The sequence below is a fragment of the Mus musculus genome, chromosome 9 (genome assembly GCF_000001635.26).
Source record: "Mus musculus strain C57BL/6J chromosome 9, GRCm38.p6 C57BL/6J".
NCBI classification, from domain to species: Eukaryota; Metazoa; Chordata; class Mammalia; order Rodentia; family Muridae; genus Mus; species Mus musculus.
Window position 1 is genome coordinate 34,890,580 of NC_000075.6, and position 25,907 is coordinate 34,916,486.

At 45.7% G+C, this 25,907-nt stretch overlaps 1 protein-coding gene across 14 annotated transcripts in view; it reads left to right on the forward strand.

Annotated features, from left to right (window-relative positions):
* Kirrel3 (kirre like nephrin family adhesion molecule 3) overlaps positions 1 to 25,907 on the forward strand; it is a 554,955-nt gene that overhangs the window by 404,727 nt on the left and 124,321 nt on the right. For 9 of the 14 annotated variants that reach the window (XM_006510557.4, XM_006510559.4, XM_006510558.4 and 6 more), the window contains one exon: positions 21,205 to 21,282. The exons of 2 other annotated variants lie outside the window; for them this stretch is intronic. In XM_006510557.4, coding sequence (XP_006510620.1) covers positions 21,205 to 21,282 — 78 coding nt within the window. Of the gene's footprint in view, positions 1 to 13,846; positions 14,447 to 21,204; positions 21,283 to 25,907 lie in introns of those variants that run through there. 3 more of the 14 variants (NM_001190914.1, XM_017313538.2, XM_017313539.2) reach the window with 3 other exon arrangements.

Consider the following 25,907-nt stretch of genomic DNA (forward strand, 5'->3'; position numbering starts at 1 on the left):
AACGTTGGCCTTATACCCTTCAGAGTCCTTTCTCTCCATCGTCAAAACCCCACAGCTATGTTAGCTGCATGAATCTCCTGCTCAGGATCCAACACCAAATCCTGGTTCAGAGAATATCCTTATCTCCTTTGATCAATGGCATGTTACATAATTGAAGATAGATAAAAGGGTAGACTTTGAAGGTTCTCACCACCAAAACATAAGTATGTAAGGTGATGATATGTGCATTAGTTTGATTTAGTCATTCCTCGTTGTATACATCTTACTCACATATGTATACATTTCAGGATGAACATAATGCCTCAAACTGTAGCCAAATCACAGCTAATAATCTAATTGATGAATAGATGAACTAGAGGTCCAAGTCCCCAGCATTATCTCAGAACATCCATTCATTGACTGTCAGTTCAACACATTGACTGTGACCACTTCACAATCAATAAATTTGTACTGGGGATAGGCTGAGACTGGGTCAGTCATAAGCAAGGGTTTGGCCATTCACATCCATGGCTATTCAACAATAGAACAAAGATTTGCCTGGTAGAAATGTGTGAAAACTGAAAGAGGAGGACACTGAGAAGCAAATAAGGGACCAGTGACAATGGCTTCAGGAAAGCTGGGGAGAATGAGAGAGATCCAGACTGGAAAGGGGGTCCACTCAGGCCACAAGAATCTAGACCGAGAGACTGGCTCTTCTTTCCTGACAAAGAAGAAGACAGGAGAGGGTATTCCTAGGTGACTCAGAGCCCAGTTTTCACAAAAGCCATGCCAACCTTCTTTCTGTAGAATATTCCTGGAGAGAACAGTGAGTGGGTTTGCCTGACCCTGGGCAATTTAGGGACCATCCCTAGCAGGAGAAATCTCAGGCTTCTACTTCTATTTCGACATGCCTCAACCTGACCAGACTTCCCTGCACAGATCCAGTCCTATCTGGTGAGCCATTTCCCAGTCCTACCAAACCATGACACAAACCATTCCTCTTGTCTCCAATAGGGTATCCCCTCTACCTGACTGCTCCTAACGAGTCTAGGTGGTCCACGATACTCCCATCTCCTCCATGAAGACTCTCTGGTCAAAGCAGCCATGGTGACTTTGATTGTCTTTGCATATACACCTTGTCTTCCAGATTCTAGGGATTCTTGCAGGGTAAGATTGGAGTGTGGTGCATTCTTATTAGCTGAGTTTTTCCTGTGACTAGCCTACTGGTCAAAAATATATCTTAAACTCTCCTTGTGGGTCACACACAGTGACACCAGCCAAGGATGAGGCTTAGTTTCTACTTTCAAAAACAACACAGCTTAAGAAGACAGATATATAAATAGATCATCCCAGCTCAATGTTGGATTCGGGGGCACCATGGAGATTCAGGGATCACAGTGACCAGCAGGATAACCTGGGATATGCCCCTAGATCCAAGTGCAAATCCAGATGTGGAGAGCAATAGAGAGTCTGAGAGAATTACACCGGTTCTCTCTGTGCCTGCCTCTTCCACCCTTCCACTACATCTTCCCTGTTCTCTTCCACTCATTTTCTACCAGATCCCATGGGTTCATCTCATTCATGAAAGAACTTAATGGTTAAATTAGAGATGGTTTCTGGGGACGCTAAAGGCTCAACTGAAGAAAGGCCTAGTAGAAATCTAATAAGTAATTCAGAGGAGTGACTGCTCCAGCAACAAGCAGGAGGATTTAGGAAAATGAGGAATTATAGTCCCAGGCACCTGAGAAAGTCTTAATTGACAGGGCAGCCTGAGTTTCCCTGGCATCAGATGGAATTCAGGAAATTGGATTTTATACTAACTTGTGTTTGGAAGCTAACTACTCTTCCCCATAGTGAATCCCCAGGGCTCATAATGGGAGCCTTGAAGCCCAGATGACCACCACTTGTTTTAGATGACCTGCTCACCCTCCATTCCCATAGATGGCTGGAGGGTAAGGAAGAACCTTGCATTGCTACTGACGAATTCACACAGGGGAACCCGTGCCCGTTGCTTCGTGAAGGTGACACATGGAGGTGGCATATGGTGGACAGGGCATGATGAGCTGAGGTTTTACCCATATCCAGTCCTACCCATCTCTAGCTGTGTGGCCTGGGATGACTGAGGCACTTTAATGTCCTCAGTGTTATCATACATCAAATGAGTATAAGATCCCAACTCTAGGTGGGGAAACAGTAGCATAAGATTGTATGGAAAGGATCTTACTGGGCAGATGCCTGCTCATGGATGGTCTTTAGCATATAGCTGCCTCCCCATACCTGAAAGTTGGCAATCCCAGACCTGTGTGATAAAGAACAATTTTTATACCTCCAACCACATGATGGGATCTTGAGACAGGAGAACTAAACTTGGTCAGAAGCATAGAAGTCTACTGCTATACATAGTATCATTCGGTTTCTAAGAACTTTACAATGAAGGGAGACAGATCCTGGGCCCCTCCCCAGGGTCCTGCATGAGTAATGTAAACCCCCCTCTCTCTCTCTCAAACACACACACAGAGAGAGAGAGAGCTCTCCCTACTCACCACATATGTACACACAGGGGATATGCCACACTCCACATGCTTACCCCATCACAGTGATACATATACATTTATAGGCACATTATAGGGAAGTCACACCAACATGCAGAGGCATTCCATCTCCCTTCCAAAGCAATGAGTCAGGTTCCTCTGGCAGCAAGTTCTCATTTCACCTCACCTCTCTTTTCTGAGACACTAAAGAAAGGCAGTAGGGGAATCCAAGGTCTTGAAGGACCAGGGAGTATTTCCTGAGCTGCGAGCATCTGAGGGTGCTTGGGGCCAAGAGACCTTTCTCTTACGGAGCAGAAAATTTTTGTTAAACTTGACTTTAGCTCTTCAGAGATGAAAACCACCAATTGCAAAGTAATGCATTCCCCATCTTTAGAAGGATGTAAGGGGAGACTTTGACTTTCTCAGAATTGCAGCAAAGGAGATTTTCTACTGGATGTGACAGTGGAACCAAGTGATTCTGAAGCCCCTTCTATGCAGAGAACCTGAGGGCAGGGGGTCTCAGCTGCTTTCCCTGAAATGGCCCTGGGAAGGATGGTGTATACCGTGGTTTCTGGAGACCTACCTGCAAGCTAGGATCCCTTCACTCCTAGGTTAATAGAACCCCCCCCCCCACACACACACACACCATGAACCAATAGACCTTCCAGACCTTCTTCCCAAAAGACCAGGTATCCCTCAGGCTCTGCCTCTGTTCCTAGCCATCTACCTGATCCAGTTCAGAGGTCCAGAGAGTAAGTCTGTTTCAGATGACATTTTGATAAATTTAGGTCCAATCTTACTCAGTTTATTGATCCTGAGAAAACCATCCAACTGCATTCCTAATCCATGTGCCAGGCACAGGGTCGATATGAAGTGCTGCCAAGACAAACATGTTGCCGAGCCACTTAGTGAAAGAAAGTTTGGAACATTCTGCTTCTCCCTTCCTCTCAACACTAGGCCCCCACCAACGTAGGGAGTATCCCTCAGAGAATGACAGGCCATCGCAGGAAAAGCATTTAACCACACCATAGGTCAGTAGCCATGGAGCCCTGAGCAAGCACATTAACTCCACTGAGGTTTAGCTTTCTCATCTGAGAAAAATGGAAACAAGGCTCCCTCAGAGTAGTGTGGGGCAACAGCATCATGCTGTGTGTGAAGTCACTTAGCACCCGGTGGCGGCTGGGTGAGCCCTAGTCTGTTGTCTTTCCATTCTCATCGCTGCACAGCCTGCTGGGATTAGGGATCTCTGGCTTGTAGTTAAATTGGGTGTGGACAGTACACCCCCAAAAACAAAGTAGTCGGGAAGGTGAGGAGCAGGGGCATAAGCTACATGCTTATAACTGTGCCTACATTCAAAACAACCAATTAAGCCCCAGACAGACACGCTGGCACTGTCCTAGCAATGGTCTTCAGTAAAAGCATTTTACATATGAAGATGCTGAATCCCTGGTATGCTGAATAATAGAATTAACTCAGACTCAAAAAACCCTGAATGCCCAGCAGGATATACCCACATAAGACTAGTCAGTCCATGTGGTTGACCTGTGGCATGTTTCTGTGAGAGGACAGATGATAGTAGATAGGGTGAAGATCAACAACACCCTGTGGGGTCACTCCCAAACCACTGGAGAGGTGCTCAGAATTCAGCCCTCACTTTGACGCACACAACACTAAAATGACCTATGGTACCAAGTCATATGGCAATCTGGAGGGTCAGAGTGGCCAGTCCACTGAGTCCCCACTATGTCCAAGTACTCACTGAGTGTCTAGTAGGTGTCAGGCCAAGGAGATGGTCTCTGCCTTTCAGTCCAGAAGGGCAGAGCCAATGATAAGAGACCGAGGTCACATCTCTGGGGACTTTCATAGCTTAAGTCTAAATCGTTGGCCCTCCATGTCTAGGCTTCATATCTGTGGATTCTCCAACTGAAGATCAAAAATATTAGAGGGAAAACTACATCTATATTACAGACATATGGTCTTGTTATTCTATAAGCAATATAGTCCATTACCTAGCATTTGGTATGACAGAAAATCTGGGGATGGCTCAATGAATATAGGAAGATGTGTTAAACTATATGCAAATCTTTCAACCTGGGCAGAGTTTGGTATCCACAGAGGAAGGGTGTCCTCTAACCCATCCCACTATGATACCCAGGCACAACTGTCAGGTAGATAAGGTTACCAAAAGGTGAGCTTATCCGTATACACGGACGGGTGAGAGGACTCAAGTTAAGGTGGATTTCTGGAGGGATCTTGAGGTATGTATACAAGACTTACAAGGAGTATGGATGGACAGCCCATGGGAGAAAAGTGAGGGCAACCAGCACAGAGCTGGCATGTGCGGACACAGCCTTAGAACAACTCACTAGCCCCCATGGGATGAGGACAGAGGGAAGGCCAGAAACAAAGCTGGCAGGATTGGAAGCTATGCTTGTTCCCAGCATTCAGTGCACTTACAGGTTGGGAAAGAAGTGGCTCTTGCCAGGATTCTGGACACATCCCTTTCTTCCTCTGAGCTTCATTTCCTCCTCTGTGCCATGTTGGACTGGTGACATCTAAAGCTCCTTCTCAGTTCTAACATTTGGTGACATTTCAGACTAATGTCCCAGATCAAATATGTACACGAGACCGGAGGAATAAGGCAACACATGGGTCAATCTAGTACAAACAGCCTACAACCTGAATGGGCTAGCCATGCTGGTCAGTATCAGGCATACTTGTAAGACAGCCCCTTGCTTCCTGATCCCAGATCCTCCCTAAGCCCTCAAGGAAGGGAAACTTCCATTTGTCCTTTGGGAACTTCTTCTTGAGAACGCTCAGTGGCCCAAAAGATGCTAAAAGAATAAGCACACAGCAGAGCTGCTGGGCCAGAGGCTGAAGATGAAATTCCCCTGTCCCCACAAGCAGTACCCCCAACATTCTGGAAATGTTACTTAATGAAAGCTGTGACACTTCCCATAACCTTGGTTCTCCTGACCAACTTTGTCTTTTAAGCTACAGTCTTCATGGAAGGGGCCTTGGAACACAAGGAATCTTGTAGAAAGATTGTAGGCTTGCTTGCTTGTTTGTTTGCTTGCTTGCTTGCTTGCTTGCTTGCTTGCTTGCTTGCTTGCTTGCTTGGTTACTTGCTTGCTTGGTTGGTTACTTGCTTGCTTGCTTGCTTGCTTGCTTGCTTGCTTGCTTGCTTGCTTGCTTGCTTGCTTGCTTGGTTACTTGCTTGCTTGCTTGCTTGCTTGCTTGCTTGCTTGCTTGCTTGCTTGCTTGCTTGCTTGCTTGCTTGCTTGCTTGCTTGGTTACTTGCTTGGTTACTTGCTTGCTTGCTTGCTTGCTTGCTTGCTTGCTTGCTTGCTTGCTTGCTTGCTTGCTTGCTTGGTTACTTGCTTGCTTGCTTGCTTGCTTGCTTGCTTGCTTGGTTACTTGCTTGCTTGCTTGCTTGCTTGCTTGCTTGCTTGCTTGCTTGCTTGCTTGCTTGGTTACTTGCTTGCTTGCTTGCTTGCTTGCTTGCTTGCTTGCTTGCTTGCTTGTTTGCTTGATTGATTGATTGCTTGCTTGCTTGCTTGCGTGCTTGCTTGCTTGCTTGCTTGCTTGCTTGCTTGCTTGCTTGCTTGCTTGCTTGCTTGGTTACTTGCTTGCTTGCTTGCTTGCTTGCTTGCTTGCTTGCTTGCTTGCTTGCTTGCTTGCTTAGTTACTTGCTTGCTTGCTTGCTTGCTTGCTTGCTTGCTTGCTTGCTTGCTTGCTTGCTTGCTTGCTTGCTTGCTTGTTCATTTTGCTGAGAAATGTTTAGGTTAAGGGCTAAGATAGATGTTCAGGTCTGCTGTGATCTGCTTGTTCTGTCTCTCCAAAATTCATGTATTGATACCCTTACTCCTAAGATCAAGAACTGGCCTTAATGATCTTGTAAGTGGTGTTGGTGTCTTATAAAAGTGACCCAAGGAAGCTTGCTTGTCCTTTCCACCATATAAGAACACTGAGAAAAGATGCTATGTGCAGAGACCTGAGTAGCCTTCATCAGAAATTATGTGGCCTTGATCTTATGTTTCTCATCTCACAGAACTAGAAGTCCTCTCGCTTAAAAATGGCTCTATCTATGATATTCTTATAGCTGTTCAGGTGGGAGTGGGGCATCACCCCTGTGGGGAATTATGAAAGCCACAGGTTTCGCCACGAGAAGACCCATTTGTATTAAGTTAGTAGGCAAACCCAGTAGAATCCTTGGGCACAGGATTAGATCTCATATCTGGTTCTATATCTACACTATACAGAAGAAAATTGATGCTCAGAATGACATGACTCCCATAGGTCATCCAGCTAAGGACAACAGAGCCAGGTCTCAGGAATCAAGCTAGTATCTGTCCCAAGGAAGGGCCCGTGTTACCATTGGTGAGTCTGGGTCAGAGCTCATTGTCCATCAGGGATGATGATTCAGTTCAACCCAGAGCTAGGCTGGATTGCTGAGACCTCAGTGTCTGCATAGCATCCATTCTTCTGTATCACAGTCAAGTTTCCTGAGATGGAGCCAGAAGGACCTGGAAAATGGCTCTGAGAATCTGTCCCACTAGCCCTCTGCAGGCTCTACCTCATTCACACAGCCCCTTACAGAAAGCTGGGCAATCCTGTCTACTTATTGAAACCCCGAGTTGCCCACACCACCACTCCCATAGTGTGAACAAGGGTCTTGAATCTTCTGGTGACAAAATTCCACATGCAAGAGAAGGGATAAGGCTTAATAGAATTCAGAATCCAGGCCCTCCTATCAGGCAGGTCCAGATTCAGATCTTGGCTGGATTGTAGTGCAGATCCACTGACATTTAGCCTATCCCAGACTCAGCTTCTTAATCAATCACTACTATCACTGCATAAGAGGGTTGGTGTTCGGATTAAATGAGACAATGTACACACAGGTCTGAATGTTGTGCTAGCAATATATTTTATTTGTTTATTTACTCTGTATGTGTGTGACTGTGTGTGCCTGTGTCTGTATGTGTGACTGTGTGTGTCTGCAAGTGTGTCTCTGTGTGTATCTCTGTGTATCTCTGTGTGTCTGTGTGTATACGCATGTGTGTATGTGTGTCTGTGTGTGCCCTTATTGTCTGTGTCTTTGTGTGTATCTGTGTGTCTGTGTGGGTCTGTGTGTATATGCCTATGTCTTTATGTGTGTCTTTGTCCATGTGTTTGTGTGTCTGTGTGTATACACCTCTGTGTATGTGTGTGTGTGTGTGTATGTGTGTGTGTGTATGTGTGTGTGTGTGTGTGCACGAGCGCGTGTGCTGCAGGCATGCGTATGCCACATAGAACTTTTCAGGAGTTGGTTCTTCCTTCTGTCTTGTTTTGAGGCAGCATCTCTGTTGTTTCTTCTGCAATGTATACTCCACACTTGCCTGTGTTCAAGCTTCTAGTAGATTCTACAGTCTCTGCCTCTCATCTTGTCACAGGAATGTTCATCAAACCACGAGCCTTAGCCTCACACTAAAGTAGGGAACTGTGAGACTTAGGGTAAGAGCAGCCTCTAGCCACCAAGCTTAGAGAACACGATTTGGGTCCCCACTTTCAACACACCCCTTTCTTTATAATAACATACTATTACTTTATAACTACCAATTATGGGTATCCAATTATAATGCATCCAAATTTGCTCTGTATGTTTGGGTAAATGATAGGTACATGCCCCACCTCACCTTCAGCTCCTTGTATTGGACATTTCTCAGGGCTGCTTGTTTATTTTTAATTTATTACTATTAATTATTATTGTTGTTGCATGTGTTTATATGGGAGTGGTATGTGGGTGCATTAACTCAGCAGGCATATGGAAGTTAAAGGACAACTGTGCCTGCTCTCTCCTTTGGGCAGCAAGTGCCTAATGAGGCACCCTACTGGCTGATGGCTGCTCCATTTTGCACATTAAATAACAATGAAGGTGGATACGGAAGAGTCAGTAGGCCATCATAGAGCTGTGTGAGAAGTCCCAAGGACTGGCAGCAGCAGTCAGTGGCCCAAGCTTCCTGAACAGGTTTCTCTTGGCCTTGAATGCTAGGAGAGACCCTAGCTAGTAGGCCCTAAACCAGATAGCTCAGGATTTCCTTCTCAGCAGGTCTTCTAGTTGAATGACTCTCTAAAAGCAGACTCCCTTGCTTTCACCGGTCTAGAATCCACCTGCCCTTAGACTCTATGCCACCAGTCTCCTTCATTGAGCTAAGGTTATCCTCAGTGACCTGGCCAGGGCCTGAGACAAGATCCCTGGTGGTTTCACATGGGCAGACAGGCTAGAGAAGCACAGTGACCTCCCACCTCCCACCCATCTCCCCCCACACCCCCTCCCACCCCCATCCCCTCACCTCAGTGGCAGCCTTGAGAGCTCCTATCCAGGCCTGGAAAACACTGACAGGAGCCAAGATCTTCCCTTGCACTACTCTTTCCTACAAAGCAACGCCCAAGTGAGCAAGAGGCTAGGCTGTGAGGTAGGGCTGTAAGGGTGGAGGAGAGGAAGACATATAGCATTATCTCTCCAAGGGAATTAAATCTACGTTGTCATTTCTGCCTGAAATTCCTTCCCACTGTTACAAGTGAGCGTGAACACACACACACACACACACACACACACACACACACTGAGCGTCCCTTGTCATCTGCCCTGGTGAATCTGCTAGGTGGTTTAGCTCCCAAAATAGGTCATTTCTTAGGGGCCTGGTGATTGCTATGCAAGGCTTTGTGTAGCCCCTAGTGTGCCCCCTTCACAATCAGCCTCCTACTGATCCAGCCCTGCAGGAAGTAAACTTTCACATTCCTGTTAAGTGGTGTCTGGCTGTTTTGAATCACCCCCCTGAATCTGTTTGAAGCCAAGTTCTTAATCAAAGCTCTCCTTGGCCCCCTTTGCTGAAAGGTTACCATTAAAGAGGAAAGAGAAGTGCTGGGTTTTGAGGCTAGACCTTCAGCTTGCATCTGGAGCTCTGAAGAAAATGGAGGGGCATTATTTATGCCCCAAGCTCAGTGTCCAAATTACAGTTCCTTTGTTAGGAGTGGAAAGACTTTAGACAAGATGTGCAGCCTCTCTGACTTCGGCAAGCATTTCCAGACGTTGCTCGGTTTGTGGGGAGACACATTGAACACACCTTCCAACTGCGAGGCCCCACTCAATGTGTTAACTGCTAATCATTTCCAGTCACAACTGGATTTCCATATTCTCTGAACTGTTTTCTCATCTTCCAAGAGCAAATCTCTTGGCTGGACCTCCAAGAACTTTCCATAGAACTTTCTAGAATGAACAGATCTTCTAATACCAGAATCTGTAACCAGAATGAAGCTGGTGGCATCAGATCAGAATCCAAACCTTTCCTGACAACAAGGCTTCCCTTGAGACCTTCACTCTACCCTTGTCCCAGTACAGTCCCCTGCCCTCTGAATCTACGGCAGCCTTATAACACTATCAGGGGAATCTACGTTTGAGGGATATTTTGTTGTTATTGTTTATTTGAGAAGGCAAATGAAATATTGAGCTAAAACCTCCATCCAGCTGCATGGGTAGCTGGATAAATAATTACTAAATAAATAAATAAGGGAAAATAAACAAAGAAAGCCTCCAATGAGCTTGAATTGCTGCCGTGCTGAGAGGTAACTGGCAGATTCAATTTAATTATAAGATACAGAATCGTAATGGAGTGTGCAGGGCTCAGGGAGGCTTTCAGCAATGGAAGGGCAGCAGGGAGCTCTGATTGTTCCTTGCTCCATTCTAACCTGCCACTGACTGCCTTCCGTGCCAGGTGAGCATGAGGTGGGAGGCAGCAACAACTGCCTGGACCCTAGAGGCTGAGTCTCCCTAAGTCCCGGCCTCCTACTCCTGGCTAACCTCGGCTCCTGGAACCTCTACTCCTGGCTAGCCTCGGCTCCTGGAACCTCTACTCCTGGCTAGCCTCAGCTTCTTAGGTGGTTCAGATATGAATGTCTTGAAGGACAGGCCAGGCCAGCAGGAGGAGGAGAATATGAACTGTGTGTCCTCACAACCGCCCCATTCTCCCCCAGCCGAGGTGGGGCAGTGCGGATGGACAAGGCTCACCCCACTTGGTGGTAAGGTGGGACTTCACAGAGCCCCAGACTACCCCTGTGCTTAGCTTTTTGAAAACTCTTGGTCATAGTAGAAGAAAACCAGAAGAGGTCCTCTTTCTGCCTGGCCTTCTATCTGTGATTGACAGGATATATCAAGCTGAGAACTCCCCAAGGGCAAGACACACAGCTGTTACGTTTCTGGCTCCATTCGAACAGTAGTCAAAGACTTCCAACTTTCTCACAGGAAAAGTATAAAAGCCTTGCAGGCATGGGGCCTTTGGCAGCACCTGTTCCTCACAGGTTAAATGGATTGCTAACAAGCCAGGGGAAGATGGGCTGGAACGGCTTCCATGTTTCTCCATTATGTCCCCCACAGAGCAGATGGCCCACTGGGACTAGACATCCTGCGTGAGAGACAGGCTGAAGAATCCTTGTATCTCTGATAAAACCATTGCCCACAAAATTCTTCAACCAGCACTACTGAATGCCTCCCACAGTATCCCAAAACATGGAGATTATGATTTGGTTTACTGACCTACTTACTGGCTATCTGACCATGAGGATGTTATTAACACATAGCCTTTGGGTCCTCAGTTTCCCCTTCCATCAGATAGAACTATCATATAGAATTTCTGAGGATTGGCATAGACAGTTTATACAAACTAGCCTAGAAATTAATGAATTGCAGCCAGTTAGCACCAGGCAACTTTGATTATGATGGCGAATGCAAGAAGACTTGGTCACCACAATAAATGCATCCAGAACCCAAGGAGAATATCTAGTGTCCTCATCCCAGTGTGTAGAGGGTTATGGTGGACTCTCCCAGCCTACAGCCTTTACTGATGGTAAAGCACCCCAAAGAAGGCACATTCGGAGTCAGATGGTAGCCCTGCTGGAATTCCAGGCAGTTCTTCAGTTGACAGAAGGATCCCAGGCAGTGTCAGAGGGGAGGTGCACAGTCCTGCCAGAGAAGAAGGGTAAGAGGAGCCAAGAATGGTCCCAGAGAACCAGCCCTTAGGGCCGAGATCCAGACTCAGCAGGGAACTGGAGTGCTATACACCATGCTCAGAGTGGGGTCAGCCAGACAACACCATGCCAAGACTCTGTTTAGCAGCAGCAACAGCAGGGCTGTGGGCAAATTTCTTGCCTCTCTAAAATGTCAGTTTCTGGGCTGGAACTATAGCTCAGTGGAAGAATATTGCCCAGGATGTGCCAAGTCCTAGATTCGATCCCCAGTATGGGGAAGGTGTTCTTTATAAATAACAAGAGGCATGGCCATACCTGTTTCTATGATGTATGAGATTAAAACAGAATAAGAAGACTAGTGAGAAGGCTTAGAAGGCAAACACAGTTACCATATACAGTGAGCAGAGTTTAATCATTGGAGCCCAGAGTAGAAGGAAAGAATTGAGTCCTAGAAGTTGTTCTCTAACCTTCATGTGCATAGTATTACACATACATACACATATTCATGTGCACACACACACATACACACACAACACACTCGCACTAATAATAAGAATACAAATATAAGAATAAAGAAAAACACTTGTAGAACAAGATACAAAGTTCCATGCCTACTGCTGTCATTGTTGGCTGGCTTTTTCTTCCCTGAGACTCATAAGCTTAGGCCAGCAGAGTAGAGATTTGGAACAGCCAAAGGATTGGGGACCACATGGTCACCCGGATCTCCTGTAGGCACTTGGGATGTAGGGTCCATAGCAAAACAGACTATTCTGGACCCCACAGCTGCTGGCAAGGAGCTTTAATAACACTGTCTCCCTCAGCCATGCTGTGGATGGGGCTATGGCCCCCAGTGACGGCACAGCTGAAACAGGCTTAGGAGGGCAGAAGCAGGCAAAGGCCTGTCACACCAGTGACTGTTACTCTGCATGAAGCTGCACGGTTTGGAGTAGCAGGTGTCTGAGGAAGCCATGCTTCCTGCAAGAGCAAGTGCGGATGGGCTGGTAGACACAGAACCTCCTTGGAATTGTCACGAATGAGTGCAGACTCTTTCCAAAATACTGGAGCTCAACACAAGCTTTTTATGCAATTCATTATTTTTAAAAACTCAATGTAAGACTACAGCTGTTCCCAGTTTCTCTTATAAGAATTTAATTGGTATGTAATAGCATAGTTAATTAAATACAAATCAATAGTTTAAAACAACTAATTGATACTTAATATGAATGGGGGGAAACTTGGTTCTAATATAATTAACCCATATTAAATTAGCTATGAAATAACAATTATGCCTTTACAACAATGTAAAGTTTATGGTTCTTTAATAAACTTAGATTAGCAAGCAATGAGACTCAAAAATTATGAAACAGGTATTATTGGCCTATTAAACATTTATTATGTGTCCTAGAGGGCCGGGGCCAGGCAACTAGTCAATATAAGCAAACCTTTCTGAATCTTCTCCTCGGGTTTCTTTATTACAGGAGTTGATCAGAAAACAGGGATCCTTGCTGATTTATGGGTTTCCTAATTGCATGTGATGTAAGTAATTATGCCAAAAATAGCACCAGGAAGACATGAGGCAGGAAACTGGAGTTCAGCAGAATGGAGGTGAAAACTTTCCAAACACAAGACTTGCAATCCGGCAGTTGGTGAGTTATCCAGGGACAGAATGACTATTGGTGGCTATAGATGGCAGTCACCTGCGAGAGGCCACTAGGCACACACACCATAAAGACAGCCCCAGGGCCAGTTTCAGCCTTCACGACTTTCCATGAGGGTGTCTTTTGCTATCTCCCAGCTCTCTCTCTCTCTCTCTCTCTCTCTCTCTCTCTCTCTCTCTCTCTCTCTCTCTCTCTCTCCCTCTCTCTCTCTCTCTCCCCCCTCCCCCTCCCCCCTCTCTCTCCCTCTCTCTCCCCCTCCCCCTCCTCTCTCTCCCCCTCCCCCTCCCCCCTCTCTCTCTCTTTATTTATTCTCTCTCTCCCTCTCTCCCTCTCTCTCTTTCTCTCTCTCATCTCTCATCTCTCATCTCTCATCTCTCACTTCTTCGAGCAAGAACCTCCACTCAAATGGAAATGGCCTGATGTCATCTCATGATGCTGCCTTACTGAACATTTATCTGACTTTGATTTTTTTTTTTTTTATGGACCTTTCACAAGTGCAGGCTGAAGACTCAGAATCCCCAAATCCAACATGGAAAATGCTCCAGCATCTGAAAATTCATGTCCAAAAATGCTTAGGTTGCCAGAGCTTTTCAGGTTTTGGAACTTCATGTTAGGAATATTCAAATGGGTAAAGTCTACAAACACAATTCTCTAAGCCAGAATTTACAAAATCTAAAGCATTTTTTTTTGGCCCCAGGCTTTTGGATAAAGGAAACCCAACCAATGCAATCCAATCAGATAATTATTTTGCATGTCACGTGTATGGTGGCCTCTGAATGCTTTCGGAGTGGATATTATCCCATCAGTTTTTCTTAATATGTGCTGTCTGTGAAGGATACAATTTTTCCCACAAGACTTTCACCCTCTAAACAGAATACAGCCCATTAAAAGTTCATTTCTTCAGATCAAAAACCACTGCTCAGATTATGACCTGAGTATTTTTCATTTAGGAATGATGCCCACCATACGCCATCACGGCTGTGTAACACAGTCAGCTCTCTCTGTGGTCACACCAAATCTGATATGCACACAATATTCCTTTATCTCTCCAATGAAAGACATTATAGCCATCTCTGCCTCCTTTCCTGAGCTATGTGTAGCTCAGGAAATCCTATAGTTCCAATGTCTCATCTCAGAACCGTTCTCAGACTTACTAGTTTTTTCTTGTTTCCAGGACTTCTAAGCCTGTGAAGGATCTTTCCAACTCCCTTCAACTTTTCCAGCTCATTTGTCTTATGCCTCCATGCTGACCTGATGGCTCACCACATGTATTTGGTGAGGTCCTTCCCTGTCTCATTTCCATTTTCATACTGCAAGGAAAGAGGAGGGTACTTGACCTCCAGACCTGATTCTAGTATTTGCCTCATTGGACTCATTCTTTTCAGGTCCTTTATTCTCAGCCCTTTTTACTGCATGTTGGCTCTTCATGTAACTCATGCAAGGGAAATCTCAGGAGCAGTAATTTATAGATGGAACAAGGAAGCAGAAGCTCCGAGGAGTCCATGGGGTGCTTCACTGCTGAGCGCCACATCTCAGTATCAGCCAGCTCCGCTCATTCGGAAGCATTAGGACCTCCCAGCAACTCCAACCAGGTCCAGCTGGCATTTCCTCCATATGGTCCAAGGCACCATCTGGGGAATTCAAGCTATTTTCAGCCATTCTGCTGCTCTCTGTGTTGAGATGGCGAGGATTACAGGTTCTGTGTGTCCCCCTTGAGAAGCCTCCATGTCCTTCTACCCGTTCTCAGATCCCTGCTGTATTCAGAGGGCAAGAAGAGGTAGCAGATGGGAAACCATCATCTCTCACCTAGAGCATGGCAGGACCCTCCTAGCTGTTCTCACTCTTCTGGGGCCTTATCTCTTCTATGCATCATCTACACCAGGTTAAAGTGTGTGGCAGCCTCTTTTCTCCAGCTTAGCCATTCTAAAGGTTCCCTGCACACTGCAGGAAAATGTAGACTTAGCTGCCCCAGGATCTGACCTCCCCCTGCTTCACCTCCCTCATCTTTCCTCTGCTCCTGAAATCTTCACAATTGCCTACCAGTGAGACTCCAGTTCCTGTTTGGTAACTTGTAGAGACATGCTGGAGTCAAATAGTTTCAGGAGGAAAAGTGCTAATATCTTATTTTCAATTTTTTACTAGGATGTACACAATGATGGATCTCACTGTGATGTTTTCATACACATATTTAATGCACCTTGATCATATTCTCCATATCCTCTATTGCACCCTCCTTCCAGACCTCTGGTCACCTTCCTCTTCCAAAATAATCCTTAGACTTTCATACACATGAGAGAAAGCATCTGCTACTTGTTTTCCTGAGTCTAGCTTATTTCTCTGAAGGTAATGATCACCAGTTCAACCAATTTTCCCACAAGTGGCATGATTTTATTCTTCTTTATGGCTAAATAATATTCCATTGTGTATCTGTAATACATCAGATGATCCTATGTCTTCGCTATTGGGTATGCAGATGTATCTGTGATCTGCTGGCTTAGATTCCTTCAGGTACATACCCAGGAATGATATAAATGGAAAATCTGGTATTTCTACTCTTAGAAATTTTAAGAACCTCCATCCTGATTTCCGTAATGGCTGCTCTATCCCTACCAAAAGCACCTAGATGTTTGAAAAGGTTAGTTTTTGGCAACTGAATGAGACAGTGAAGATTACAACCTAGTCAAAAAAATAAGTAACCCACAAATGGGAATTTTATCATCATATTAGATGGGAACATATAGGTTGGAAACAAAATAAGTACTCCTACAAACAGCCATCAACCCATACTCTAGACTGCCTTGGAAATGGGAGGGGCAGGGACTGGTTCTTGTCCATGGCTACCACTGCTTTAGAGCTCTTTAGTCTCTGGGTGGGGAATAGCAAGTGGAAAACAAAATTCTCCCAGCATCCCAGAATGCCTATGAATGTTCCCATCCATGTGGACACACAGCAGCCTTCTCTCTCTATGCCTTCTTCTCCACTGAGTTTTGTGCCACCAACCCAACTGACCAATTGCAGCACCCCATCAGCAATCCCATCAGCTGGGGCCCAGTGAGCAGTCGTGTGACACTCTTCTCTAAGAGTAGTTCTGTGGCCAAATGAATGGAGTAGAGAGAATCACAGACACCAGAAATAGCCAAGTCCCACTGATAAGCCAGTTCCTCCCCTTCTTGTCTGTATGACTTAGCTAGAGCTGCTGTAACAAGGCACCACACAATGGGTGACTAACACACACACACACACACACACACACACACACACACACACGCACGCACGCACGCACGCACGCACGCACGCACGCACACACACACAATGCATTTCATTCAGGAGTCCAAAGACTGAAAGCACAAGATCAAGATGTCAGTGAACTTTAGTCCTTCTGAAGGCTATAAGGGAAGGTCTTGTTGAAGACCCTCTCCCTCATTCTTGGAAATGGTCATTTTTGTGTTCATGTGTCTTTCTCTGTCTTTGTCTCTGTTTTTGTCTCTCTGTCTCTGTCTCTCCATCTTTCTGCCTCTCTCTCTCTCTCTCTCTCTCTCTCTCTCTCTCTCTCACACACACACACACACACACACATCTCTCTCTCTCTCTCTCTCACACACACACACACACACACACACACACATTTCCTTCAACTTCCCCTAAGGGCACCAGTTATATTAAACTACAGCCAATCCCAACGACCTCATTTTAACCTGACTACCTCTGCAAAGTCCCAGTCGCCACATAAGATCATACTTAGGAATGAGGGCTTTGGTAGGGGGTGGGTGGAATAGAACCACAGCATATGAATAGAAGAGGGTATACCCAATTCATTCCGCAATGCAGTCCTATACCTGTGACCACTAACCTTTGGTATTCCTTGGTCTGTTTTGACTTGCAGCATCTGCTGCCCTGGTATCCCTAAGAACTAACTCTGAAACCAGCCCTGAGTTCTCGGGCGAGACCCACCAGGAGATAGGCCTTTTGCCCTGAATTGCCATTTTAGTTCTTCCTCCAAGCCTCTGTTTCTAAATCCAAAATGGAGGAAATAGATTCTGCCTTGCTTACTTCTCCAAGCTACTGTGAACATCTAATGAGACAGTAAATATGACAGCATTGTGAAAAAATAAATAAATAAGTGAGCCACAAATGGGATGAAGCATCGCCGTGTCATTAGTGGTGGTGGTGAGAATAAAGGGATCCGCGGCTAGAAAGAGCCACAGCCCCATCCTGAGAGCTAAAGAAACCCGCTCCATTTACAAAGCTTTCCTCTTTTTATTTCTCCCTGGAGAAAATCCCACAGTGTTCCCTACTTGTAGGACAGTTCCCTGTTTGGATGAATTACAAGTTTCATTCACTCCACAAGCATCCCAACCTAAGCTAAATGCAGGCTGCTACATCAGAGCTCATCTGTCCTCATTCTGATGTGGGCGGAGGGGAACTGCTCTCACCACCCCCAGGGTCTTTGAGCCTGCCCTTTGTTAAAGTCAGCAGGCCCCATGCCCAGCACTTGCCCTGTCCTAGGCACTGAGCCTGGGAGTCCAGGGCTCAGGGCTGGAAAGGGACACTCTGATCCTTCTGTTGCTCACAATCCAGAGCTCAAAAGTTCCCAGAGTGCCAAGCCTCCCTTCCTTCTCCCAAAGAAACATCCGTGTTCTGAAACCTATTTCTGTGCACACGGCACTGATTAAGTCTTTGTCCCCCTCAGACAGTGCCCTTAAAACCCAACTGCAATGGCTTTAAACTTTGCTATGAACAGTCTATTTTTACAACAAGTCTCCATTCAGTCCAACTCCATGAAGTCTTTGGAGAATCTAGGTGGAACTGCCACTGATGGAGCTACTTGAAGAAGGCCCCATATCTTGAGGTCCAAAACCAACATTTGTGTTTTCGCTCTACTGACCATCTCAGTAAAGAAAGGGGTTGGCTGTGGCTGAGGTACCTCACAACGGGAGACTCCTGCTCTCTGTTTCTTCCCTAGGAGCCTTGTTCTTTTGGCTTGTTGGATGTTTTCCCCAAGGCCCCATAATTACTTTCTGCTTCCTTGACTATATATGGTCAGTATATTTGGCAATGCTATTTCCCAGATGGGCATCCACATCCCCCTGCCTCATCCACTTCTGTCCCTGCTGTGCACTTCCACATGTGGATTTGGTAAGTTCTAATTTAGCTGCACAAATCTCTCCAAAGAGCATCCCAATGTTTTCTATACGACAAGCTAGCTAATCCTCACTTTGCCAATCCTGCAGCTCACTTGCCCTCAAAAGGATCCCAAAGGCTTCTCCCCACTTCTCAGCAGTGATGCACCCAGAAAGACTTCTCACTTAATAAATTTCTGCACTATGCTTATTAGCGCCTTGTAATGTAGCCGCCTAAATAATTAAGACTAACCCACACGTGTCAAATTAAATGAGCCAAATACATTGAGAAATTACCTCGTCCTCAATTTCTTTTATTAATCAGAGCTTTTTAAAAAAAATCTTTCCCTGCTCATTTACAAAAACCAAATATAGTCAGGGAGACTCTTGCTTATAATAACTGTATGAGCGTTCAGCCTCCCCTCCGCCGCTAACTTGAGAGGTACCCTAATATGTGACACATAAAATAAGTTAGATTGAGTTGTAGAGACAAACCCTGTGGACAAGCAGATTCAACAGATCACTCGTATTTTCCTCTTTAGAACTATTCTCCTTCTGTTCAGCTGAGAGTGTGGGAAGCTGCCCAGAAGTGAGAGAAAACATTGGCCAAATCCTTCCAGCATCTTCTATCCTCCTTCCTCAACGCTCCCCTAGAGTCCCTCCTAGGCTCAGTCTAGTAGCCCCTGCCCCCTCTCTCATCAGAAGCCACCACTGATGTGCTTCAGGTAGGTATAAGTCGGTGATAAATATTAAAGGAACCATGAGCAATTACATCATTCTGGTGATGAACAATGTGCCTGTCTGTCATTCTAGTGACAGGTCTTCCTAGTATCAACACCTGGACTTTACATGCTAGCTCCAGCAAACAGCTATTGTTGGTTGGAGCTAGGAGCCTCCTCACAGCCTGTACTTCCATTAGCCCCCTATCTGCATGCTGCATTCCTCCCTTTTAGAGGAGGCTATTAGAAGGTATCCACAAATATAGTAAGTAAACATCAAAGGGGCTTTGATCCACACAGCCCTCAACAGAACGGGAGCCCCTGAAGAAAGGGCCAAGGCCCTGGATGGGAGAACTTAACATGTCAATTTGGGTGCCTGAGATGTGAAGCTGTTTGAAGTGAGGGCGGTTTGGCTGCTCCTGAAGATGAGTGACCTGGTGTGCAGGGAAAGCACCCTCAGATCTGCCTCTCTGCTCTTCACTGAGAGTCAATAAATCCCTTTTTTTAAAAAATCAGGAGATCAAAGCTGGTGACCTCACTGGGCTACAGCATCCTCCAACCACCTGCCAAGCTTTGTCTTTCTCTAGGGTGTTTGCCTCTAAGCTTGACTTGTCAGTTCTCGAGGGCCCTGCGCTTCTTCTCATCCTGCTGTCCTCAGAGGCTAGACCTGAGCAGCACCAGAAGGCTACAGAGCATCCTGAGCAGAGGCAGAAGGGGGAATCATCCCACTCTGTTCGTTATCTGATACCCAAGCCACCGGCCAAAGACACATCCATGTCTTGGACAAATGTGATGGTGCTCAGTGGGAGCCTCCTTCTTTTTTCTTTTTTAAAGATTTATTTATTTATTATATGTAAGTACACAGTAGCTGTCTTCAGACACCCCAGAAGAGATTCAGTTATCATTACAGATGGTTGTGAGCCACCATGTGGTTGCTGGGATTTGAACTCAGGGCCTTCGGAAGAGCAGTCGGTGCTCTTAACCACTGAGCCATCTCTCCAGCCCTGGGAGCCTCCTTCTCTGAGAAGATAAGGTAGAAGTAGGCAAGTAGCAGAAACCCTGGCAAGATTCTGGGGAAGTGAGGAGCTGCAGTCATATGTACTCTAGAACAGTATTACATACCCATTGGTGCAGAGGAGGGTAGCTGTCACAGTTTTACAGCTTCTGAACAAAGAAGTAGAGATGAATCAAATGTATCAAGGACAGCCCCGCCCCCCAACACTGTTGAGCCTCCATTCACCCATCTGTGTGTCACATGAACAGCAATATCCCATCTGAGACAACAAAGCATTGCCGTTGGGAGTTAAAAATTAAAGTGGATGTGAAGTTGTTTCAGAAATCATGAAGTGCCCAAGACAAATCAGGACTAAAAGCCAAAGGAGTGGATAGCTTGCCCTCTAGTGAGGCAGACATACTCAAGTCCACCACTGACACACAATAGAAGCTGGTTTATAAAATGCTCTGGAAGAGATATTATCAGGCATGTGCTACCCAGAGTTGCTTTTCTGCCTCGTTCTTCTTGGAAAGCCAATGTGCTATGAGTCCTTGTGTATGTCAGCACTACTGACCCCTGTATTCTAAGTCTGAATTTCCCAAGTCCTAGATGCTGCTGCTAATCAGTGACTGCCCATAGGAACACACCAAAGTCAGCAACTGCAGATTCCCGCCCTTCCTGAAGGTTGAACACATTCTGTCTACCAATCATCTCTGTGTCTTTTCCTGTTCTCACTCTAGACATTCTCACTATTCCTCTTGGGTCACCCACTGCGTCTGATCATGCTGTACCACTCTGCACACTACCAGGTGTTCCTATTTAGCTAGTCTGGCTATGGTCTCAACGTGACCTGGGCATGGTCCTCAGCCTTAAACCATAAGAAGCTCAAGTATCCCAGAACAGTAGTTATGAGGATGCATTCCGGAGCCTACTTTTATGATCCTGACTCCAATGCCTCATAAGGCTTCTTCCTTAGTATGTCTGTCATGGAGGTGGTAGAAAATGGGAGGCACAATGCTCTGTGCCTCACATGATGCTGTGAGAATCTAGCAAGAACTATTGCCTCGAAGCTGTGCCTGGGATATAAGTGCTGTAGAAACGTTTTCTAAATAAGCATCCCTGCTGATCCACAGCCCCATGCTTAAGGTGTCTCTCAGACAGGACCCACTCCCAACTCACCCACCTATGCTTTCCTTCCAGAGCTTGGCCTCCAGAAGAGAGGATGCTGTCTGGTACTGGGCTACATGGCCAAGGACAAGTTTCGGAGAATGAATGAAGGTCAGTGAGAACCCCCCACACACACACCCTACCCCTCAGGGGTAACACAGGGAGGCGAGGGTATGCCTACAATTGTGTGTAGAGGAACCTGGACAAGGAACACAAAACTGCTCAGGAAGGAGAGTAGGAGGCTCAGCTCGATCTTCATGGTGCTATTTACACAGGGAAGAACAGCTGGTGCCAAAGCGTGTGGTGGTGATTCAGTATTTTTCGTTTGCTCTGTTCTCTCCCCCCCCCACCACCACGTGTCCCTTACTTCTCTATTTCTTCCCTACCTTTGCTCTTCTACCCACTTACACAGCTCATTAAAATCTGCTTCTGTTATCTTTAAATGTTCTCCCTCCTTCTCTTGAGTCATTCCTACTTTTTCGAATTGACAGCGCCTTATAGGGCACTCAGGAGAATCGTACAGAATAAGGTGGTATTATATTCCAAGAGCCTGCCTTTAGAGATCTGCCTACTTTCCCAACAGCACAGACTGAATTCAGTCTCCCACCCAGGGGTGGTTCTACCTTCTGCAAACACTGGGCCAGCATATATCCCAGAGGACTTGGAGAATGTATTGACTTTGACATGTGGACTGGGATGTGAGAATATCACTGTCACTTATGGGTCTGCTGTAATAAAGAGCCAATCCTCTCCATCCCCAGCCATCTGTCTCCATGCAGCTAATAACCCTCTTCATCAGATGCCACAGACTGTTTGTCAGGGTTCAAAAGCAGATAAACAATGTCCGGGGTACCATTTATTCATTAAAGTCAGACAAATGAAGTCTTGGCTTCTTACCACCAGCCTGGCTTGCCATGAGCTGCCCCCATCAGGGCTCATAGCTCCTGTAGCCTCTTTCCCACTCCAGCCAAGAAAGAGGCAGGACACCCCTAGCATCTGGCCCTGAGTTAGACTGTACACGGCCTAGTGCCTTCTCCCTCTGCTCAACAGCTGCCATCCACAACACTCATGCCTCTGTATATGGCCCAGACCAGAACCCTGGGCTAGCTATGGGCTTGTCACCAGGACCCATCAAGATGACAGTCTGCTAGGAGTTAGAGGAGAATAAGCAAGTCTAGGAATCTCTTACCACTTACATTCACTGTCTGCCTGTTCAAAAAAACCAACAAGCTTGCAGCAGCCACTTATCATGTGTAGGAGCCCCATGGCTGAGCACAGCCAGGGGTTGGGGCTGCATACTTTGTGGCAAATCCATCAGTCTTTTTCATTGGCTTTTTTTTCTTTCTCATCACCCTCTCTGTTTTCAACACTGCAGCCCAGAAGAGAGAGGTAGGCAGTAACTTCTAATTTGTGGAAACTGACAGCGGGGCTCTGTCCGTGGTGCTGAATAGACATGGTCTCTTGCTGGAGATGCTCATTACAGAAACAGGCTAGGCTCTCAGGGATTGGGCGAGCAGAAAAAGTCAGGAACTGAGCCGCCTTAGGATCGTTGAGCTCCAGGTATCTGACCCCAGCTTCTAAGTGACCAAGAAAATGAAGGAAGGGATGCTGAGCAAGCTGAGCCAACATGAGTGCTGTGCTACAAGTCTCAGCTTACAAAATGGAGGCAGACTAGAGGAGGCCAAGACAGTGGGGTAGAACAAGCCATGGGCAGTGGGAAGAACAAGCCAAGTCACAATGGGAGGAGGGAGAGGGATTTTCTTCCAGGCTAGACAGACTTGTTTCCCAAGTGCCAGACAGCACATTTTCTCTCTTCTAAAGTCCATGTGTTGTTTAAGCAAGCAAATGAGAGGCATTGCTCTGCTTGGGAGCTCTTAAACCCCAACCCATTTGCAGATAAGAAAGGCATCCACAAGCACAGGGACTGTTTTATGGTTTATAATTATCTCATAGCAATACTGAAAATAATTATAACTCCTCCATATTAATAATTGAACAGGAATAGCAGTCATGACATCGATCAAGCAACAGAATTCTTGGCTTATGCCAGACAATGCACCTTGGTATGATTTGAACAAATGGTAAAGCAGTAAAAAAAATAATAATTATTATTTTTCTCCAAGTGGCCAGAATTCTTTAAGCTATTGAGACAATTAGCTCATTCTTCCATTAGAGATAAAGTGGTGATTGCTTTATTTCCATTTCAGAATAAATACAAAATCTTTGCTTGTGCTGTATTAAAGTGTATTTGTTTTGTTTAACAGCACCTAATAGGGTGTCTGTCACCCAGTGAGAGCCCTATTTCATTTGTCTCCCTGTTAATTTTATATCTCCTTTTATTTTATTTTCCCTCCACCACCAACTCCTCCTCACTACATTCCATAAATAAATAAATAAATAAATAAATAAATAGCAAGCATATGAGAAGGAGCAAGAGGAAAATAATGAATGAACAAGAGCTTTATAGATCTCGGGCTTGTCATAAGTTAGAATAATCACAATTGGTGCTGTTAAGCTACACAAAGCAATAAAAAGAAGATGCTATTCAAAGATCATTTAAGGAAGCATGAGATAGTCAATGAGAGAGTTGCTCAATTTGGGAGTGCCTAATAGCCTCTCGGAGAATATATGTAGCATTCACAGGAATTGGGGTTAGTAAATGTTCTGGGGGTTGGGGGAGTTCTTTCCTGTTTGAACTCAACAATCTGGGGGTCCAATAGAGACACAGGCAAAAATTAGCTAAAGCCGGACAAGGACAGAGGGGTTAAAGACAGGCTGGGCACAGAATGTCAGAGTTGTCTGATATCATTGTCTTCAAGTGATTAAGAACTCTGTGCTTTAAAGGAACTGTTGGAAAGAGATTGTTTATTTATTCATCAAAGATTCATTGAATACCATAAAAATGATACCAATTTTTCATAATAAATGTCAGTCTGCATTATAAGTACTGGAGTTGTTAAAGTGAATAAGACATAGTCCCTGCCCACAAAGAAATAACTGTAAAATTACAAGGCATGTCTCACTGCAAGCATCTCTACAAAGAGCACCTGCTCACTCACACCTCACCTGAATCAGAGCACCTGACCACACACTCCGCCTGGACAAACAGTCTCTTTCCTTTGCAGTATGTATCACAATTTGTGATGATGTATCAACTTCCTACTTGTGTACTGTTGGCCCCACCTGTGGGAGAGGGAAGACCCAACATCCATGTTTTCACATCCTAGGGACTTAGTTCAATGACTTATGGTAAATTACTTAAGTAAATGTTTAACAGAGGCTGTGAGTCACAATAGAAGAATGTCCAACATCGATATTAGCTGGGTCATAAGAAGGAAACAGAACCTTTTATACAGTATTAGCTCTGGGCTGACGATACTTCAATCTCAGAACTTGGAAGGCAGTGGCTGATGGATCTCTGAGTGGTACAGCAGTCTGGTTTACATAGCGAGTTCCAGGTCAGCCAGGGAAGCATAATAGGACCCTGACCAAGGTTGTCTCCTCATCTTCAGCAGCACCTGAGTCTGTAGCTTTCCTTCAGTTACAGGTTTAGGGGCCTCTCAAAGCCCTAGGCAGAGTGAAATGCCAGGGAAACTGTCATTGCCCGGGGGGGTGGGGGCGGGGGTTATCAAAGGCAGAACCTTATGAAGATATATAGCTTGTAGGACACAGTGCCCCTACAGACTTGCCTACAGACCAACCTAATAAGGACAATTCTTCATGTGAAGTTTTATCTTCCCAGGTGATCATAGTGCATGTCAAAACTAACCAGCAAAGGCTCTGAGTTGTGGTAATGCAAACTCTAATCTGACTCTCAACCCACTGCCCACAGCCTGTTGTTCTCTCACCCATCCCCTACTGTTGCATGCCATGGTAAACAAAGGCTTCCTGGTCACTAGACCAGTTTTAAGTTGAGTGGTTTTGCTAACTGCCCCCCAAAACACTTAGGAGTTTCTTTCTCCTGCCTCTCTTTGAAGAGAAGATAGAGGTCATAGTTGACTTTAATGCCACCGGACCTGCAAACTAACTACACTTCCATCCATGCAAGGGGAAAGCAGAAGTAGGCAGCCTGGGACCTCTCCCCACACCCCTAAATCTAGGAAAGAAGAGCCCCGCTTGTGAGGACAGCTCCTCCCACAAGACTCCTTGGGACCAGCATGGCTCATACAGAGGGTACGAATGATTTTTCCCGAGAGCATTCCTGAGGTGCCTGCCACAGTCCCCAGGATGTTGGCTAATACTGTCATTTTGTTAGTTGGCGCTTTGGGGCGCATATTGTTTTCTTATTTCATTTTTCTTGATGATGTGTCTTCCTCCACTGGGGCTACAAAGCTGGTTATTTGTATAACGTCCCTGTTTATTATTTATGGCAAGACTCGGGCTTCCAGGGCACTTTATGATTGTTATTTAATTCACTCAGCATCTCAGAGCAAGAGACTAGCTATTTCCATTCTCCTGCCACAATCTGATGGAAGATTCTATGGCTTTGTCCCAGGCTTATTCCACCAGCCATCATTCCTGCAGAAGACCTGCTTATCCAAGCCAGAGGGGTCCCTTGGCTGCAGACCATGCCAGACTACTTTGTAAACTTCCCCTTCCCCCTATCACCTTTGCATCAGTGTTCCATCATGTCCTGGGGAATTTTACCTTCCAGGTCTCTTCCAAATCTCTATTTCTTTCCCTCTCCCTCTTCTTCTCTCCCTCTCTCTCCCTCTCCTTCTCCCTCTCCTCTCTCT